General features: G+C 37.3%; 1 protein-coding gene across 1 annotated transcript in view; it reads right to left on the bottom strand.

Moving 5' to 3' along the window:
* Positions 1 to 250: 250 nt before the first annotated feature.
* LOC150085319 (metabotropic glutamate receptor 6-like) overlaps positions 251 to 21,716 on the bottom strand; it is a 243,655-nt gene continuing 222,189 nt past the window's right edge. The window contains exons 6-7 of the mRNA XM_090373995.1: positions 20,073 to 21,326; positions 251 to 495 (exon numbers count right to left, since the gene is read on the bottom strand). Of these exons, the coding sequence (XP_090230121.1) occupies positions 353 to 495; positions 20,073 to 21,326 (1,397 nt within the window). The 3' untranslated portion in view covers positions 251 to 352. The remainder of the gene's footprint in view (positions 496 to 20,072; positions 21,327 to 21,716) is intronic.

Below are 21,716 nucleotides of genomic sequence, written 5' to 3'. Positions count from 1 at the left end.
TCACAGAATCGAATACGCCAAGACTAAAACTTCTCGGACCACGCCAAATTCGTGTTAACTCCTGGATCTATTAGAAGGAACAGAACATACTCCTGTTCCTGCTACAACAATCTCCATAATTTCCTGTAAAACGAAGCACCACATTATCGTCTTAATCTCACCATTAGTAACACTGATTTCGATATGTGGAGGTTGTCTAATATTCACGTTTGGGAAACAGCATAAGTTTCTCGACAAACAAATAGGCCTTTTCATTAATTTTCTCCTTCTGAATGTCTGCAACTCTTGCTTTGTACTATTCTCGCCGGGAAGGCAATTTATATAGGAATAAGACTCTGAATAAAAATAACTGTCACAACTTGTTCGCTCCAAATTTTTGATAAGAAGGTGGAACTTCATCTGTTTGTGTACCACAGGTTACAACATCCACTGGAATTATACTGACTGAACAGTCTCGCTCTAACCTCTCATTAGCAGATTGCACTGAGATGAAACCTAAAAAAAAAAATGGAGAGAGAGAAAAATATGTGTTATTTTGCTAAATTCTAGTTTAATTCACAGACTGCCTGAAAAAATCAGGAACAAATTAAGTAAAATACCTTATTTAAAACTATTTTAAAACACCCAACTTTCTGTGAGTTGCAATAATCAAAATTATGTGTAGATTTGTGGCGATCTCTTAATTTACTTGTGAAATTTAGGGCTGTGACACTGTTGTTGTTGTTGTAGGAGCTTCGGCGACTAGGGTCATATTTCTCCTTGTATACTGTCTGTAAATTGCGTGTGTTCTGTGGTCAATTTTCTGTTAGCTAGACGAAAAACCTGAGTTTCTGGCAGAGAAAAGTATGCTGCCCTCACCTGAGACCTGCTAACTCAGCCACAGTGTAAAAAGGTCCATAAAAATTCCTCACTTCATCGACTGAACTCGAAGTCGGGTCTTTTCCACCCGGTGGGGGAGGACGACGATTTCTACCAGCTGTGCTACCCACGAGGGCCTATGACACAATCTCCAAGTTATTAATTGGGACAAAGTTATGAAAATTGATCATTTAAAATTTTAAACATATTTAAAGCTTAAAATGCAAAAAAAGTATTTAATTTTACTAAAGAAGAGTTTGTATTTGCGTGTGCGTTGCTATTTTGGACAAAGAGCAAAAGATTTTTGTCACTACTAACTTTGATTAGCCAACATAAAGTTTCCCAATGGGGAAAAAAACAGGGCTTTGCAGGTGAGGCCAACAATTTTAAATACTTGTCTCTGTGCTTCTTTAATGTTCACAACATAACTGAAGCGAACTGGGAGTTCCCCGTTCGAACAGGAAACTCTAAAGCTTTCTACCATTTAATTAATAATGACATTAATTAATATTTCAAATTTTCAATGTAAATTCATTGTTTTGAAGATATTGCTTGTTTTGTTTATTAAGAAATACATTTTACTTCACTTCGCCCATTTTAAATATTGATATTAAATAGCATCTCAAATTGTTCCAAGCAAATTGATTAATGAATGTTGGAGTAGATAATAACTTCAGTTAGAAATGAGAAAGTTTAATAACAGTAAAGATACTGAAGATGTCTTTAGCCTTATTTCTGGGACTATGATTATGTTTATATCATGTTTATGGTGTGAAGTGGTTTATTCCAAAAAATAACCACTTACTAACCGAAGTACATTATTTAGGGATGTTCTAAAGCAAAGAAAGAACAAGCAATGAAAACTTTACATTAGCTCCAAAGTGTTCGGACACTGTAATCTTAAGGTATTAAATTAACAATTTAAACAATATATTCTACCTTTTGTAAGACTACAAAAACATAATAAATAAAATTTATAAATACTGATGCAATCATCTCGGGTACAACGTAGTAGTGGGAAGCAGAGAGTGGAAGACTTTCGTTTGATTTTAAACTTTTCCAATATACAGTATTTGTTTTCGGTAAAATTTCCTCTTTTCAGTAGAACGCGAAATTCTGCTGCAAAAACTTTGATTTTAAGATTCACCGACATTTCACATTTCCGACAAAGTAAACATGCGTTACTTTAGGGTAAACAGAAGCGCCAACGGCTTCTCCAGTTTGCCTTGTGATGTGTGAATATAGCATTTTCTCCAGTTGATGACGTTAGCTTTGACATTGACATATGCGATGTATTTGCTTCAAAATTATGTATAAATCTACTAACTGTATATATTATAACTAAAAATTGTAATAATAAAGGTTTTTGCTTTCCGAGGGATATAAATAATTGAAATCTCTGCGTGTACAGGTTTTGATCTGAATTGGAAAGAAGTTCTTGGGTTTAGAAGCATGCTCTTGTTCGACCAGAGACAGACGCTGAGATTGAGCACTGTAAAAGGATAAATTACTAATTATGTAAAGATCTAATGTTCAGATTATTAGCAAACAATTACTTAATGTTAGCAGAATGATACACGGATATACTGAGGTTGTTGTTGTAGTAGGATTTTTAGAAGCGTGAGTGACTAAAGTCATATTGCTCGGTGTATACCGTCTGTAAATTGCGTGTGTTCTGTGGTCGATTTTGTGTTTTGCTGGACGAAAAATCCCAGTTTCCGGGAGAAAAATCCATGCTAACCATGCCTGAGACAGACTAACTCAGCCACGTTGTGAAAAATGGTCATCAAAATTCTTCACGTCATCGACGGGACTCGAACTCGGGTATTTTCCACCAGTTATGGGGGAGGATGACGATTCTACCAATTACGCTACCCACGAGGGCAGTATATTGAAGATTCTTTTTCAGGATCGGTATGTGTAACGTGGATAAGTACAGTGAGATTGGATAGATAGTGGATTTTTCGGTGAAAATTGTATTGTTAACGATACTTGAAAATTAACGTTTCAATGATTTTTAGCGAGTTGAATATGGTGATGAAACAGTAGCTAATGGCATCAGTTCTGACTTCCTCTTTTGTAAACTGGGATTATGAATGTGCTTAAAAAGCAAAAGAATCGGCTGAAACAATTCCTTGATCCTTTGGAGAATAAAAATCTATTAGCAAACTTTCTGTATGGTACATTAATTTTTCCATTTGGTTTATATCTTTTAAAATAGACCATCGTTAAGGGGACAGTTGACGCATACGTGGGAGACAGTTGCCACTCCCTTTTGTAAAAGTATTTACAAAATGCTGTAAGATAAACATTGCAGTTCTTTTAAGGGTACACCTTCAATCACAAAAGAAAATGTTTTCTAGCATAAAGTTCATTATTTATTTAGTAATGAACTTTATGCTAGGTGTCACAATCTTTAGGTGTCACATTTGCTTCTAAACCGATGCAAATAGCATCGGTTTAAAAGCAAATGCAAACATTTGGATTATAGAGCAATTCTCAGTTGCACCTAAATGCCATCAATCATAAACATCACAGATTTATGAAAATGTATTTTATGAGTTCGAATATTTATCGTATGTGTAACGTTCAATATTATAATTATCAGAAAGAATGGATTGCATGCTGGGATTCGGAATGAAAGAGTATGTGCTTTCGCACATTCTGTGCTGTTGTACCACTGAAAGTCACCTTGACTACACACGAAATCTGACCCATTTGAATAATTCCTTTAGGTGTCACATTTATTTGGGCTTTTAAGCCGACCGTAATGCATTTTTGACGTATGGAAACAGAATAGTTGAAACGTGTCTGTCACGGGGCGAAACCTTTCTAGCAAATAATTGCAATGGATATTTTATTTTCATTTGGACTGTCAACTCGAGCTTAGCGTATTAAGTAGCTGTTGCTATTTCGTGTTGTTCCAAAAGTATATTGGAACCTTTCTTTTAATTTAATAAACCAAAGACTGAGTAACCCTCAAGAGAATTTTACTGTTATGGGAATTTTATCTAATTTATCTCTCACGCATCGGAGAAATCAGCAGCTAAAGGTGGGCTAGATCAACATGCTCACCTTCAGTTGTTGAATAGACTACAATGTTGAAGGTGGAATGGACCAAAATACTACTGTCCTGTTACCAAAACTTGGTTCAGAAAGAGTCTACCGACGAGGATAAAATGACTAATTAAAGCCAAATGTAGGCTGACCACGGTATTAAGTAATGTATCAATAAAAAAAGTTCATCGAAACGTGCACATGTCCGGTACATTTTTGGAAGGAAAGCGTACCAATTACTGCTTATTATTATTTTCTCTACATATACATTCCCACCTAAAAGTTCGGAATTACAGCGTTTGACAACAGTTTTCGTTAATTTTTTTGAATAACAGTACACTAGAAATTATTTTAAGATTTTTTATTAAGCGTTGAAAATCTTAGAACAAAAAATCTGAAATGATTAATATTAACAACTTTATAGATTTTCATTAAAATATCCTCGACAAGATTTTATCATTGCCTTACACAGACGTGGCATTCTAGCGATTAATTTTATAATAGATTAATAATACGTTTGACTAATTCCAAGCGATCTGCAAGGTTTCCCATGAATTTTTGTGAAGGCAGACAGACTTCAGGGGCTCGACGGTCTAAATGATTCCATAAAATCTCTTTTTGGTTCAAGTCAGTCAGTGACCATCCCTGGTGCCGTTAGACCTTAAACACACTATACACTCCCCCCGCCCCGATTGTTTAGTTGCTAAGAAGTCCCTGCACAGCTCAGAGCTGTGCTTCACGTCATTTTCATATGATATAAATTTTCTTCCACAAAGTTTTAAGTCCAAAGGATATTGCATTATGTTCAAGAATGTCTTTATACCCTTCGTTTCTTAAAATTCCTTCAATTCTGATGATGTGACCCCCACAAAACCAGGAGTAACTCCAGATCATGATGGAAACACCGCCGTGCTTGACTGTAGGCACTAAACGATATGACACCCTTTTTTCTTAGGTTGATCGTCTCACATACACTCTACGCTTGGATCTGTGCACATCATCTGTCCACAGTACGTCTTTCCAATCTTCAGTTGTCCAATAAGGGTTTTCGGATCACTACATGGCCATGAAGTCCTGCCTGTTAAAGACGAAAAGTTAGCGTGGGTGTAGACACGGGAGTTTCTGTTCTTATTGAGCTCTGCTTGGATTTAGGTGCAGCGAATCGTCGATTGCGTTTAGATATCACTGTTATGGTCTTATCTGTTACTTCTGTTGTTACGCGCGGTCGTAAAGATCGTGATTTGTCTTTTAAGCTGCCAATCTCCATGAATCCTCGAATGATAGTTTGTACCTCTTTTAATGAAACACCTAGTTTTTTGCCAATACGTCTCATGAAATAACTTTCTTTGTACAGAGTTTTCAAAAATCAGTTCCTTATTTCTTGCCGTAGTTATCACGAAACACCAAAAACTTATATCAAACACCGATTCTGAATGACAGCTTTCGGTTTTATAAGTTACAGCTCTTACTCCTCAGTTTATATTATTGAAAAACACTCTAGAATCACCCACAATGTTCTGTAATGTTTAAACAATACTCCCACTTTCTAGAATATTCTTGAATCATCTACAATGTTCTACCATATTCAGGAATCTTCTACAATATTTTAGCACATTCAGGAGTCTTCTACACCTTTCTGTAATATTCTAGAAATTTCTTAAATATATCCGAAGTTTTTTTGTTTTTTTTTGTATTTTACACATAATAGAAAATATTTTAATAAAGTTGGTAAACAAGTTGGTCCAATTTTAATAAAAACTTTAAAAATTAAGAAAAATGAAACGTGATTCCAAAGGTAATGTATATACATATTCAATTACGTAGTCTTTCTGTAAATTCTTCATCATGTTCATACATTGTTCCTTCTTATATAATATGATATTCCCTTCTTATTTAATATGATAGTCCCTTCTTAGGCAATGCAAACCAATCCCATTTACAGAAGCAACACAAACTCCCATTCTAGACAGCCATTAAAATTTTAATGGGGTATTTGCAGAAGAACCCGTCTAACAATGAGTAGATTCTTTGCTAAGCAGCAGAAGTGATAAAAGATTATTACCAGCCTTCGCCAATCTGCATTTATTCTGATTAAAGATGACAACAAAAGATATCTGTTGAAAGAGCTTACCCTTTCGAAGATGCTCATATCCACGAGATCATAAAATTCTTAAAACCGCTTTTGCTTTTGAAAATCCCTTCTATTACTCACAAAATTTATAAGCGAAAAACGCACGAGATATTTTTACCGGTTGATATGAAGTATAGGTAAAGCCATGGTCAATTTTCAGACCACATTCTTATGCAATTGCTGTGAATACGAGCAAGCGAATCGATTCAGGCAGAAGACGGTAAATTCTTTTCTGAATCTTTAGCTGTCATTCTTTAATCAAAAGGAATCTGGTTTCGTTGGTGCTAGTGATAAACATTTCTTTTTATCGCTAGCATTTCGAGAAATAAATTTTTGAAATTAGGCTTGCACGATTTTCAAATTACCGTGAAGAAGAAATACATAATAGAACTCGTAACTCTGTTTCATTATTGATCGTTGTGCGGATGTTTTTCAGATTTGTAGAATAAGGTATGTACCAATAAAGTCGCTTTAGGGAATGATATTTTCTCTCAATCAGTACTTGAAAATTACTTATAAATTTCACCTTACAAAAATTAAAAGCAGAATAATCACCTTAAAGTAGCCAAAGTTCTTCCCATAACAACTCTGCTGTGTGGTTTTTGGCAAGAGCACAGGTCGATGATATGTGGCTGAAAAATACCTGCCTTCTAATATGTTCTGTTGGAATATCTCTAGGACATTGTGTTTAAGTGGCATGCAGTACTGCAGATTTGAAGGAAAGCATCACAAGGCATGCTTCGGACAACAGTTGACCATATCATACCATACTGCGCTTCCAGCATATTGTGGACACCAATGAACATCCCAATCTTGATACTAGGCTAGCAGTTCATCGAAACAGTACTCTACCAGTTGCACACAACAAACTACCTCCTAGTGGCAGTTTCTGGAACTAATATTTTTGTTGCATTTCCCTTTTCCCCATGCCTTGGATAACTGGTCATTCAAAATTTCATATTTCTACCAATAACGGTTTTCCACCTGCAGCCAACTGAGGTGACGCACTTAATTATAACCACCCTATACTATGTTGTGGCTAGATGGCATGGTTTTATTATGTAAAGAAATCAGATTAACAGAGATTAATAAAAATGGCGCTTAATTTTTAATACCTAGAAATGGTAAACGTAAGGTGAACCTCTTGAAGATTGTCTTTTTGTATTGAATAAATAAGACTTTCTTTTGAAAACATTGTTTTTAATACTATTTTTAGCGAGATTGAATACTTTTTCAAGGATTCCTGGATACTGTATAAGGCAATTTAAGACCACACTTTGGACACTGTGTCCAGGTATGGAGACATCGAGCTTCTTAAAAGGACTACAGGCGGGCAACGCAGCTGGTGATATCGGCCAAAGATGAGGAAAGACTTCGAATATGCAGGTTACAGAGCTTGATAACTGGGCACCTTGAAGGAGATATGATTGAGATGTACTGTGTGAGGCGCTGAGAGGAGAAAGTAAAATGAACGAGGATAAAATTTTCGCTGTGATAAATGATTCCAGAACTCCGAACCTTAAATTCAAATTATAGAAAGACAGGTTTATATTGGGTTGAAGGAAATTCTTTTCGGAAAGCGAGTCAGCGAAATTCAAAGATCAGCTGGATATAGAGACTGTCAAATAGCTGGTTTATTTTATTTTATTTATTTGTTTATTATTAATTTTTGGCTGATGAAGCAAAAGCCTCAGGCTTCTTTGCGTCATATGTCTAATATTAATACTTTACGAACATGACATGACCACATTTGTATTCGTTTCACAATCTTTTTGTGACATTATGAATTTACCAACGTTAATCATTTGGCTCTAAAACAGCTCTGACCATGTACGTGGTCAGAGTAACCAGATGGATATAAACTTTGCTGTGGATATTAAAGTCGGCGTTGAGAACGAATAATTCGCGTGCATTTATGGTGTACTCTGAAGATGCATTAACTTCTGCCTAGATGTTAAGAGGAAATCGAAACAGGTGTCGATATAAATTTCTGCCAAATAATGAGTTAGTTTGGTGCCTTCTGATTGTTGCCGTTGAAATTCGGCCAAGATGATTGAAAACTATTCACCCATTACTCCTGATTCTTGAAATTATAAAACCAATAAGTATTCCACTAGCTCAGCAGTTCTGGAAGTGTGGCCCGCGGGCTCCTGGGGGTCTCCGAGATCCTTTCAGGAGGTCCGCGAAGTAAAACAAAATTCATAATAATACTAAGACGTTATACTAAGACTCTGAAGTCCTCAATTTTTAAGAGTGTAAAGGGGTCCTAACCAAAACGTTTGAGAACCGCTATGTGACTAGCAGATTTCACTTTTTTAGCCGAACTTTTGTATTTGCAGTGCCACGCTTGTGCCAATCGATATATGCGTTCAAGAAGTTGTTTAGACAAAGCTGGTCGTATGGAATTCGGTATTCCCCCTTCGGTTACAATTACACCTACCGCCAAAGTGCAATCCAGTTTGAGAAACTTAAACAACGTTCTATATATTGGCCTCTATTTTGTCAGGCAGCAGCAGACAAACGCTGTGGAGTTCTAATGTTCATTTTGAAGAACCTGCAGAATGAACATCTAATCAGAACTTCTTGCAATATTGGAATGTTCCACCCATGTAAATCTTAATACATTTGAACAAAAACTGAATATTGGATTTTAAAGAAAACATCTTTGTCCCCGATAGATTGTTTATCGGAAATGGGCAAAAAATGATTCTCCTTTCGGTGTCATGGAAATTGATCACGTAATATCGAGACTATTGAGTAATTGGAGTTGTTTCGTTCTTCTATGGCTATAAATGTTTTTATGAATACAAGGAATATTTTCTGTGATATCTTCCTTAATTTTCATACATTACAGCCATGTCATACAATACGGCACTTAGAGACATGAACCTACTTATACATGAATATACATTCAAAACACAGATCCAATTAGTCCAGTAAAAGACGCCCAGGAACTACAACCCCATTAGGTAAGAAGCTCACTAAAACGTCATCAGTCCATCAATTATAAAATGCGAAGACCTAACGAAGATTCCACCAGAAAGAATAATCCACGTTAGCTGATTTAATTCAATGAAGTCCAAAAGAGGTTGTACTACAGTTCGAAATTTACAAATAGCATTAGAGAATAGAAAATATTTTAGAAGATTAAAGGATCATTTAGTTCGCAAATTCCATATGTTCCCTATTAGGTACACTGGTAGTTAATGCATATCCATAATGTTATTAATTTATCATCATTAAGAATTAGAAGAACTACACAAAGGATTAAATTTTAGACCTCCGCATAAAACATTTCTAATGAAACAAGCAAAGATGGATTCTGAGAATTATGAATCGATACCATTCGAATACACACATTATCATTTAACAGATTAACCGAGTAATTTTTCACATAAGAGATTGCCATGTATTTTAAACGGAAAAACAAATGAAATCCGAAAAGGAATTCAGAAAGAATATTATAGAAAGATGAAACTGAGCGAATTTTCGTTTTCTTCTTCTGTGGTGGATTTTAAGCGCTGGTGTGTGTGTGTTACGGAACGAGTTAATAACTTCACAGATAACGTCATCCGTTATGTAAATGGTGGCATCTGTACAAGGATATAATACAAAATATTACATTTAATGTCCAAAAAATAGAAACCTTTATTCAATATCTAGTAGGGGTCATCTTTTGCCCGAATTACGTTTTTTACATCGTGGATTACACTAGGTGTCTGAGGAATCTAATTGCAGATATCACAGCTACTATACTGTGGTTGATAGAGAACCACAAAGCCTAGCTGCCCTTTCCAACAGATCCCAGACTATCTCAATTGGATTCATATCTGGAGAATAAGGTGCCAGGGTGGTTGTTGGAAACTTTTGGAATATTCCATGAACCATTCAGATACGGATTTTGAACGATGGAATTACGCTTTCGTCTTGAAAGAATCCATCGCAGTCCGTGTAAAAATGAAGCATTGTGGGGTGAAGTTAGTCCGATACAACAGAAAGATATTCATTGAAAGTAACACAAGTTTATAACAGTGTGAGCTGATCCTTTCAATACCAACAGAATATGTCCTATAGCATGAAACCGTTCCAGTCGCTTGAGCGGAGGACTAGACAGTCTAGATGAATGGCTTCACGAGGTTCACGCCAAGCTTTCATGCAATCATTGTTGCAAAGAAATGTAAATCTATTCTCTCCAAACTACGTGATCTTCTTCGACAGTTCCACAGTCAAATCTTGGCATTGACGACAACACTCCCGTCGAATATTTCGATTTTTACATAAAAAAACCCGGTTTTCTTATAGGCACACGACTTCCAAATCCTAGATTCTTCAATTCTCTTCGCATCGGTCATTTGGAAATGGGACTCTTCATTTGCTTAAATTGAATATTTTAGTCATTTTTATGCACACTGGACCTTTTTGTTCTGACGCACCATTCGCTTTAAATTCTTGCGGTCTTGTTCTTGGAGTGAAGACTTTCTTTCCCTTTTTAGAACTGCATTCATCTTTCGTCACTTATTGTTTACTTTGGAATGCTTGCTTTCAACACACCGGTGATTTCCTTTATTTTCTCAGTTGTGGCTGCTGCTAAAAGTGCTTCAACAATAGCATCTTTCTGAAAATCGGAAATATAACCTGTCTTCCCCATGAACAGATTATCTAAGAAACCTTAGGAACATGTACAGTATTTATCTGATACCAAGGAACCTGTGGTCAAACCATGTAACAAAACACATTTTCATACCTTACTTTTAATAATAATCTCTTGACGCCAATTTTTTGGCCAGTGACTGTATATATGAAGGAAGATTAATGCAATTTCTCAGTTTCGGAAAGATATTAACTCAGATTAAGTTCCAGTTCAGATCATCTATTTATATTTTGCCACGAAAAGTTATGAAAGTTGCTTCAATTAAAATACTAATTAATGTAAGAATTTCAGAAAGGCAGAATCTTCGTATTCGCGTCTATTGAGAATTGGAATGAAAGTTTACATATTAGAGAAGTGCGTAGATTTATATTAATATGCAAAGACCACATCTAAGTTTTAAAGTTTTTCGTTATCTGATCAAATTCGACTGGTAATTTGATCATGCAGGAGATGAGCGTGTTTTAATATACTTAAATCGAAGGAGAGCAATAGGGATTCAGCTGCGCTGAGTCACGTTGTTGTTTAACGGAAAAATTTATTTTATGTAGTTTTGTTTGAATTTATTTTATGTAGTTTTGTTTGAAATTTTTGATTATAGTGCTGGGTTTGAATCTTTGAGTCTTTCCGTATAAATATATTCTTCAGATAGGCCTCTGGGGTTGAGAAAGTTCTGATTCATAATAACGGCAATGTAATACGCCAACCGTATAACTGGAATTTAATAAAAATAAAAATATAGTTCGTTACGTTCTGTATGGTCTACTTCAAGGCTCTACTCCCCTCGCCCATTGTGTCCTTGTAGGGAGAGGAACTGGATACCGTTATTAATTCTATCTGAATTGATATGACCTTTCAGAAGATTAATTTTTGAAGATTTTTAAATACCTACTGTGCTGTGTTCGGTATTTCTGTATTTATAAGATTACATAAGAAGCAACAGAAAATAATCATATGTAGTTCTTATGCGCTTTTTATTTAAAAATTAAATTAATTAAGGTAAATAAATTACAACATTTGTGTATTTAATGATTTACTAAACAAAGTAGGATAACCGCCAGAAGTTATCTTTTATTCATCTCCTGTAGAATCAATACTGTTTTGAATAATTTTCATTAGCGCTTCATGTTTAGTATTTATAGCACTATGTAAATATTTCTTTTTTGTAAACTGGGGCGTTTCAACCATCAAAAAAGGGAACAACGTAATTTCTAGACACAAAGCACTGACTCCCTTTATAATCTTAGTTTCATTTCGGGCGCAAACAAAACGAACAGTATAAATAGCCATCGCTGAGTTATTTTCTTCCTGATTAAAGACTGTGGTAAGGTTTTGCCAAAGTGGAAAACATGTTACAAAATAAGGGTGTTTTTTAATTTTGAAAGGCAGTGTAGGTAGGTAAGGACTACTATAGTGAAGCGTATGTTGTGATGGCCCATGCCGTTTTTCTATTTCAGCATGACAGTGTCTAATGCATACTGCACACTCTATAGCAATTTGGTTTGAATACATGCATGTGCAAAAATCTTCATTGGCATGCTCAGATTTCTGACCATAACCCCATTGAATAACTTTTGTGATAAACTGGAAATTTGGTCCGGAGTCTGCCGAAAAGGATACCTCCGACATTATTTCTATCCTTTTGTCATTGTTATTCTGAATGAATATTTTCTCAAGGGGAAACAGCCTCTGAATTTTAACAGACATCTTTGGGAAAGAAAATTACAGCCATGGAAGGAAACATAAACACTGCATGTCAGGTAAATTAAGGGGGGGGGGGTATCTTTTCTTCCACTCTTTTTGCAGGAGCAATAGACCCTTTCTTGGCATAAGACTGCAAATAATTTGTTACTTATTCAGGTGATATGAATACTTGTTACATCAAGAGGTCAGCCAAGTACCAAATAAAGAAGCAATTAACATTATTAAAGCACTTGAGAAATATCTGGACTGCATTAAATTACGTCTGAATGAAATTAAGACCCCACAAATGGTCGTATTAATAAATGGCACCATCGTCCAAAGAGTAAAATCTCATTTTAAACTGAGATTCAAATGGGACGAACCTAGTTTCCTTCCACATTTCGAGTACATAAGGGATATGATCGGTTTGGACCACTAGACGGTAACTTACTGGCATTAGAAACAACAATCGCATAAAGTAGTACTATTCAAAAAAGATTTGTATTCGCCTAGAAGTAGTTGTGATAGTAGGTTGAAACAAATACCATGTATTGCGCGTTTCAATATTGCCTCCAGAAAAAAAATTACACTTTTTTACCATCTCTCAATACACTTCCGCATGATAGTTTTCTTCTGACTTCAAACAACGAATCGGCAGAAATCATATCTTCATCACTAGCAAAAAGTGTTTTCCACGAAGAAAGGACTTCAGGGCAGAAAAGAAGAAGAAATTCGAGGGTACAAGGTCAGGGAATAAGCAAGATGAGGTAATATTTCAGACTCTCATTCGTGGACATACCTCAGCGCAGCATACCAAGAATGCGCAGGTGCATTATAGTGAAGCAGGCGCACACCTTTTGACAGCTTTCCCCGTCTTTATTTTTATTTTATAGCAGTAAGTAGCTTTATGAAGAGGTTGAAGTAATACTTCGCCATCACAGTACAGCCCTTTTGAAGGTAGTCTGTTGGTATTACACCATGCTGATCCCCCAAAAAAAACTGGGTTTCGCCTTGGCCTTTTTTGGGAGGGTGGGGTGATGATTCTACATGCTTCGATTATTTTGACATTTGTTCAGTTTCAGGATCATAAATGATGGATTCACTATTCATTACGTGGTGGTTAGCCGTGGGAAAAACTCTTCTTGCCTTTCCTGGCACATCGACAACATTTCAAGTGCACATTGTGCCCTTTCCTTCTTCTGGTAACGGACAAAAGTCTGGGAACCCATCTAGCAGGCACTTTGCCCATATTCAACTGGTCCTGGAATAGTTCAAATGTTCTTCACAGAACCTACATTAATTTAGAACTCTGCAGCTAGTTCTTTGACACTAATACGGCGATCTTCTAGGATTAATGCCTCAATTCTTGCGATAATGCCTCAATAATTATGCGAGCATCACTAAACTTTGGGGAGATTCTGTTGGATTGGAAAAGTGCCAATGTATCTCCAATACATAAGGGTGGCTCTAAGAGTGAAGTGGGAAATTATCGACCTGTCAGTCTGACTTCAGTGGTAGGGAAAATCATGGAGGCAATGATCAAGGGTGGAATTCAGGATCATTTGGATTGAATGGAAATTCTAAAGGATATTCAGCATGGTTTTGTAAAGGGAAAATCATGTTTAACAAATCTGGTTCGCTATTTTGAAAGGGTCACTCCCGAGCTGGATTTAGGGAATAATTTCGACATTGTTTATTTAGATTTCAGCAAAGCTTTTGACTCAGTCTCACATGAGCGGTTGCTTTATAAGCTCGAACAGGTTGGAATCACTGGGAAAATCCTTAGATGGATAGCAGGATGGCTTCAGGGAGGGCAGGAGGCCGAGAGTTGTGATAAATGGCTATTCATCAGATTGGGTTGATGTAAAAAGTGGGGTTTCCCAATGATCAGTATTAGGACCACTGTTGTTTTTAATTTTCATAAACGACATCGATGAAGGGGTAGAGGGCGTGCTGTCTAAATTTGCAGATGATGTTAAAATTGGTAGAGTAGTTAATGATGACTGTCAAGCTGAGCTTCTTCAGAGAGAGACCTAGATAGACTTCAGGAATGGTCAGAAAAATGGCAGCTATGCTTTAATCCAACAAAGTGTATTACACCTGGGAAACAGTAATCCCAAAATAACTTATTCACTTGGTGGAGTTCAACTAAACTGTACTGGGGGAACAGTACTGGGGGAAAGGGACTTGGGTATTACGATACGGTCAGACATGAAATTCTCTGTGCATTGTAAGCAGGTTGCAAGGAAGGCCCATGGTGTCCTATCGATCTATCGAACTTTTGCAAGTAGAGATAGGGACGTGATAATCCCATTATATAAGGCTTTTGTTACACCACACTTGGAATACTGTGTTCAAGTATGGAAACCGCACCTAAAGATAGACATCGAGCTTCTTGAAAGGGTGCAAAGACGGGTAACTCGCCTAGTGAGATCGGCAAAACGGCGTTCTTATGAAGAAAGACTTCGAATATGTGGGTTGCAGAGTTTAGAAACTAGACACCTTAGAGTAGATTTGATTGAGGTGTTTAAGGCTCTGAGAGGCATCAGTAAAATGAATTGAGGACGAAATTTTCAAGATTATAAATGATGGTAGAACTAGGGGACATAAATTCAAGTTACGGTGGCAAATGTTTAGATTGGACTGCAGGAAGTTTTATTTTAGCCAGCGAGTTATAAATTAGTGGAATAAGTTGCCTACATGTGTGGTAGAGGCTGACAGTTTGGGGAAATTCAAAGGTCATCTGGATATTACCTTCGGGTGAGGGAAGCGCATAGGATGATAGGTTTAATTTTCTTTTCTTTTATTAATTATTATTATTTTTTTATTTCTTTCTTCAACTGGTACAAAATTATCATTAATTCCAAGTATGCCGACCGGGATAGCCGGTGGCAACCCAAAGGTTGTGGGTTCGAATCCCGCCTCGGGCTTGGATATCACGATGGTGCTGCACTATCCGGTTGGATCTCACGGCCACGATACACGAAGGAAGCATGAATAAACTGGTTCCTTCGTTTATTGCTCACATCATACGATAAAAAAAAATTCCACGTATGAAGATAAGGAGTTGGGCTATGCCATTTACATCAATACCGGCATCCAGTGGCATACTAAAATATTTCATTTGTTTTATGTTTTCTAAAAGTTGTTCGAACAAATTCCTTCCAATATTTTCTACTCTTCGCATAGCATAATTGTTTGTCGAGGCAGACAAAATAATGTCTTGTATAATTTTTCGTTTCTCTGGACAGATTTTTTCCACAGCTTTTAACAAACAACGTTTAACAAATTCACCATTACTGAACGGTTTACTTTCAAAAGCAATCAAATACACAACTTGATAACTGGAGCTTACAGCAGATAAATTTCTTTTCTTGACTGATACGTTTTCAGTGTGTTTTGTTATTTTCTTAAATCTAGTATCTTCTACTCTTCGCATAAGTGTTTGTCGAGACAAACTACAGTATATTCTTCAAAAAGTGATACAATATCCTTACATAACAAACACTTTCCTTTTTCGTCTTACTCGATGAATAAATAGTCTTAAGTCCACCTTTGATTATAAACAGACTTTCCTCTTTTGGAACATTTTTAAGGATGATTTTTTAATTCAATACAAATTAAGAATAATTCAATGGACAAGTTATATCAAAATAGTAGAATTCACTTTCCGCGCAGGCCGTATAAAAATTATTCTGGGCCCGTAGGTTGGACACCACTGCCATAGACTATTACGCTGTCCTGGCTGTTAATTCATCTTGATGCACTTAGAAACCCGACTCATCGGACTAATCAATACGTTCCAGTTATTCTCTGGGAACGGATCCAAGGTACAATGAGCCATTATACATTGGTACGGCAGCAGAGTCTTCTGTCGTACCCACTGTGGGGGGAACGGTTATTAATAAAAAGCTGTTTAACATTTATGTTAATATTGAATTCGGCTGAGGATTGGATATATGGATCACTTAGCAGTTATAAGCAATTTAAACCAATTTTTGTTACTCGAAAATTATAATTTTTATTTATTATTTGAAAGAGTAAATACTAGCCTTAAATTATTATCAGAAAACGCACTTGCCCATGCTGTGAAAACTTAGAAATAAAGATCGTTGTGAAATCCATTTATCCCGCAAGTTGGGACAGGTGAATTCATCGGAATTTTAATTTGGATCTGTCACATTAAATCGGTATTTATTAACTGAGGAAAATGTACTGGATCAACTCATTAAATTAAAATTAAATTAATTTCTATGTATGGCTCTCGTGGGTAGCACAGTTGGTAGAATAGCCGTCCTCTCCACACCTGGTTAAAAAAGCTCCAAGTTTGAGTCCGTCGATGATGGGAGCAATTTTTATGGGCCTTCTGACATTCGCAAATAATGTTAGGATACGCTTTTCTGAATAAATCAGCGCTTTCTGGCAATAATAAGATAAAATAAGCTTAATTTGATCCAAATGTCCAGACTTTACTCTGGTTAGACTTTTAAAGTTTGAAAGTTTTTTTGTTACCTATCGTAATATTTTTCGTCCAGTACTTTGTATTCTGTCTCTTGCCTTTGCAATATTTGATTATATCAACGGAAGACTGAATATAATTCTCACAGATAAAAGGAAAAACAATAAACAGTTCTTTATGGGAACAGTAAACAGTTTTACACGCCAAATTTGATATTGTACAGAAATAAAAGCATTAATACGAAAAAAGAAAGAAAACGTTCAAACGTGTTGTACGTAGATACAAATATTTCACTACTCAGTTCCTCAAACTTCCTAGTTGCGAACGAGTTAAAATAAGGATCTTCTGTTGTTATCTCTTTCATGGAATGTGCCAAAATCCTGCCCTCGCAGAAATAAAGGGAAGTGAAAAATTATGAGGAATACTCAATGCTAATTTTAATAATCTTGTAGCGCAATAGTTCAGCAGAACTTCCTTGTAAACCACGAAATTCCATCTATATATTAAAATCCATTAGTGCATAGCCATTCATCTATTCAAGATGTGTCCTCAGTGAGAGTATAGTCGTTTCGCTGCTTGTGACTCGTTTGGAGAGGTCTGTGTTAGATTTCCGTCGACGACTGAAGAAATTTCTCAAGTTCTCTTAAATCGAAGCAGTTAGTTGATCTCAGGAGGAGGGAATAGCATTTTATTCATGAGTTAGTCTGAATTTTCAGTCTTCATAACATGAAATCGGTCGCCAACACACATTTGTACAAAGATTATTATCTTTGTACAAATGTATCAGACTATATTACACAATAGCGTAATATAGTCTGAGTACCTAATGCACATTCAACCCAACAAATACATTCATTGGAGCTGAATCTACCTTTGTCAACAGTAAAGGTATAAGGTATGTTTGTGTCAGACGCCGCATGGGATTTCTCCCATCTCCGCGTGTGTTCGCTGTATCGAGGACAGTACACTGTCAAGTCAGAGACTTGAAAGTGTGTGGGCCATGTCTGTGCAGTGTGATCTGTTGTGCCCATTGTTTGTCCGGCTTATTGGCCGCCAGGCCCCTAGTGGGGCCAGACGTTGCCCATACCTCGCCACGTGGAGGCTAGCCGGGTGTCCAGAATCATGACAAGTTGCTTCGGCAGGTCCTGTCACCTAGTTTCTTGGGATTTCAGTGGCTAGGACCTAAAAAAAAAAAAAAAATAAAATAAATAAATAAATAAAATAAAAATAAAAAAAATAATAAAAATATATATAAATAAATAAAAATAAAAAAAATAATAATACAAAAAAAAAATATATATAGGCGTTTGACGTTAATTCTTAATAAATAAGATTGCTGTTAGCAAATCGCTGGTTGGGGTTGAATGCTACGAGATGTGTTAAAGGGCCTAATAGGTCGGGCAGAATTTTGTTGTTATTAAATTTAGACGTGTTGGCTATATGTTAGATGAAACATAAAAGTGGGACGGAGGGGTGGCTGAAGACTGGGGGGTAGAAGTAGAAGTAAAGGTTCGATAGAGGAGATGACCCCTGCTAGGCAGTATGGTATGCCCATGCCACACCAGAGGGGAGTTTGGATGGTGGGTGGGTGGGTGGGGGAGACGAAGAAGAGTTATCTCCCCCTGCCATGGATAAGGTATACAGGTAGAGTGGGGGAAGAGCCTGAAGACTGGGGGGGTGAAAGGCAGAATCATGGGGACGATAGAGAAGGCGACCCCAGGTGGTCAGTGAGGTAGGCCCATGCCTCACCAGGCGAAGAGATGGGTCGGCAGGGGAGGGAGGAAACAGAGCATGTCTCCTCTCCCTCCTGCCGGGAATAGGGAATTAGAGATGAATAGGGTTAGGGTACCCCATTCAGCTCGCCATATAGCATTTGGCAGCAGAGCTGCTAGTGGTCCTAGTTCGTTCCCAGGAGCGATCGGACCGAAGCGTGATCGTTCATGGGGTGGTTCCCGTCCGTTCTGCAGTATTTACCGTCAAAAGATCCGGGTCTGTTTGTCGGAGTTTGTGGGGTCTTTCTTGTGACATTTCCCATCCATGTGGTGTTTGCGTCAATGTTGTTTATAGAGTCATTTCTCATTTATTCGACTTTAGGCCCACTTCAGGGTTTAGTGCCTTGATTATCGGAGGCCGTTGGGTTCCAGGCGTCTTCCGCGGGACGATTTCCTTCGAGGTTTGTTCATTTCCTTATTGTGTCAGTGGTTGGTTGCGGTTCGCTGCGACAAGAGCTCTCCGTCTTGTGAACAGGGCCAGTGCATAGCTAGAGAAAGCCTGATATTCTTCCCTGGTGTCGAAGATGTGGTGTTCCTGGCCGTATGGTAGATATTGTATTTTGGTGATGAATGCACTGCGGCGGTCGTCATAGAGCTGGCAGTCATGCATGAATGCATGAGGTGCTGCCAGCTCTCCAGCCCCCCGCAGGTGCAGGTGGGATCTTCCTGTATTCCGAGTAGGGATAGCTTTGCATTCAGAGCTCCATGTCCTGTCAGTAGGTATATGACTTGTAGGCCCGGGGAAAACCATGGTGGGAAGTTTCTGGTGATGTCAACAGTAAGTGGAACTTGATTCTCTCTCTCTCTCTCTCTCTCTCTCTCTCTCTCTCTCTCTCTCTCTCTCTCTCTAATGGAATTTTATTCTCTCTATCGAAATGGAAGATAAACTAGCATTTATCGCAGATGCGCACACCAGATGGTTATCTTCCCTAGTTGGATGATAATGAATGGCTCTTGGTGAAGTGAAGGCTAACCAAACAGCAGAAATTGATAACTGAACACTGATTAATGCTGCACAGATAACCAACTGAGAACACTGACTAATGCTGCACAGATAACCAACTGAGAACACTGACTAATGCTGCACAGATAACCAATCTGTGTCCAGATCTTACATTTCGATAGAGACAATCAAGTAATGTGGAAGATTGATTCAAATATCTAGAATGAGACGAATACCACTTCGATTCTTTGATGATCTAATGTTATTAAATAAGATCAAAGTGGGACTTCCTGCATCAGAGGCAGTTTTTGAATTCTGCTTAGCCTATTTTTAAAGATTTAAATTTAAAATTCTATCCGATTTGTATAAAATTGTTTTTATCTATACATTATAATCTGCAGAAAGTCTTTTAAAACGTTGTTTATATTAATAATAAATTCCTTCCTTTTCATCAAACACCATAATACTAGCTAATAAATTTTAAAAAAATGCATGCACATAATATTAGTAAATATACTCACCATCCGATTGTGTGCCAATTCCTGATGTGAACTTAAAAGTAGTAGGCTTTGGTGAGTCCTTTTGAATTTGGGTTCTCACAGATTGCCTTACGTTCTTCTCTGGATGTGCCAAAATATAGAGTTTTGGCGAAAAAAGGCACACCAGGGTTACTGTAGCACTGAGACTAATAGCCACGGACATTGTTGTGACATTGAGCGCCACATGTTGAGCAGTAGTGAAATAAATAGGTACAAATGCCAGCCATATAATACAAGTAGTGTACATAGTGAATCCAATATATTTAGATTCGTTGAAACTCTCTGGAATTTTTCGAGTGAGGACAGCGTATACTGTACACACAATAATCAGCAGTATGGGATAGGCAAATGCTACCATATAACTGGCATTTATCGCAGATGCGCACACCAGATGGTTGTCTTCCCTAGTTGGATGATAATGAATGGCTCTTGGTGGGGTGAAGGCTAACCAAACAGCAGTAATTGATAACTGAACACTGACTAATGCTGCACAGATAACCAATTGAGATTTAGGGCTGATAAAGCTAGGCGTTTTGATACTTCTTCTTCCAGCTTTGAAGATCCTAGCAATTCTGTTAGTTTTAACAAACAGGGCACTGTAGACGGTAGTGAAGCATAGACCAATCCCTGCTTTCTGAGCACCACAGATGATATTGGTTGGACGTTGTACCAATAAGAACGTCATACCATAGCACATGAGGATACCTCCCAATAACACGTAACTGAGTTCTCTACCTGATGCCTTGATGACTGGTGTATCGTTAAACTTGATGAACACTAGGATGATGCACGCTGTTACAAGAATTCCTGTAGTGGAAAAGGCCATTGCTCCAGTGGCCCAACTACTTTCCGGCCGCATGTAAACTTCGGGGATCGATGTACACTCTGTGTGGTCTTCATTAGGTAAAAATCCAAGCGGACACTCGGCACATTGAGTTTCAGACACCAGCACTTGGTACTGGGTGCAGTTAAAACAATGCCAACAGCAGTTTTCTCCTTGGACTAACTTCTTAGCTTGACCGTTTTCGCATGGTCGGCTACAAACAGATGGTGGCATACTCGGCTCCGTTGTACGAAAGCGTACTTGAGATAGATCAAGATTCAGTTTCCCATCGATGTACTCTCCAACTTTAAGCCACCCGTAACTGTTGGCTCCAGTCTTTTTAAAATGGATGATATTGTAGCGTGCTGGTCCATCACCATTTTCAGCGAATCTGAAGCTATCTCCGCTCAGACCTGGAATATGAAGATAAATTAATAACAGTTCACAAAGTAAACATGGAAATTTTATTTTTACTTTATTCAATTGTTATTTTCTCTTTACCTAACTCACTGTTCTCACGGGTAACATAGTGACGATAATCATCATGCTCCTTACACAACCTGGAATAGGCTTATGGTTTTCCGTGGTTGAGTTAGTTTGTCTCAGGAGGGGAAAGTAAGGTTCTTCTCTCGGAATTCAATAATTTTTAGCCCAAAACAGACAAACTGATCACACACAAAAGAAAAAAAAAGTCGTATTAGGGTTACTCATAAAAACAATCTCATTCGCTCATGTGTATTATGTCTATAAATTGTGTGTGTTCTCTGGTCAGTTTGCCTGTTTTGCTGAACGAAAAAACCAAG

This window comes from Mastigoproctus giganteus, chromosome 5, assembly GCF_048544385.1.
Source record: "Mastigoproctus giganteus isolate SK-2022 chromosome 5, ASM4854438v1, whole genome shotgun sequence".
Taxonomy (NCBI): Eukaryota; Metazoa; Arthropoda; class Arachnida; order Uropygi; family Thelyphonidae; genus Mastigoproctus; species Mastigoproctus giganteus.
The sequence above is the reverse complement of the archived record's forward strand: the minus strand, read 5'-3'. Positions and strand labels throughout refer to the sequence as shown.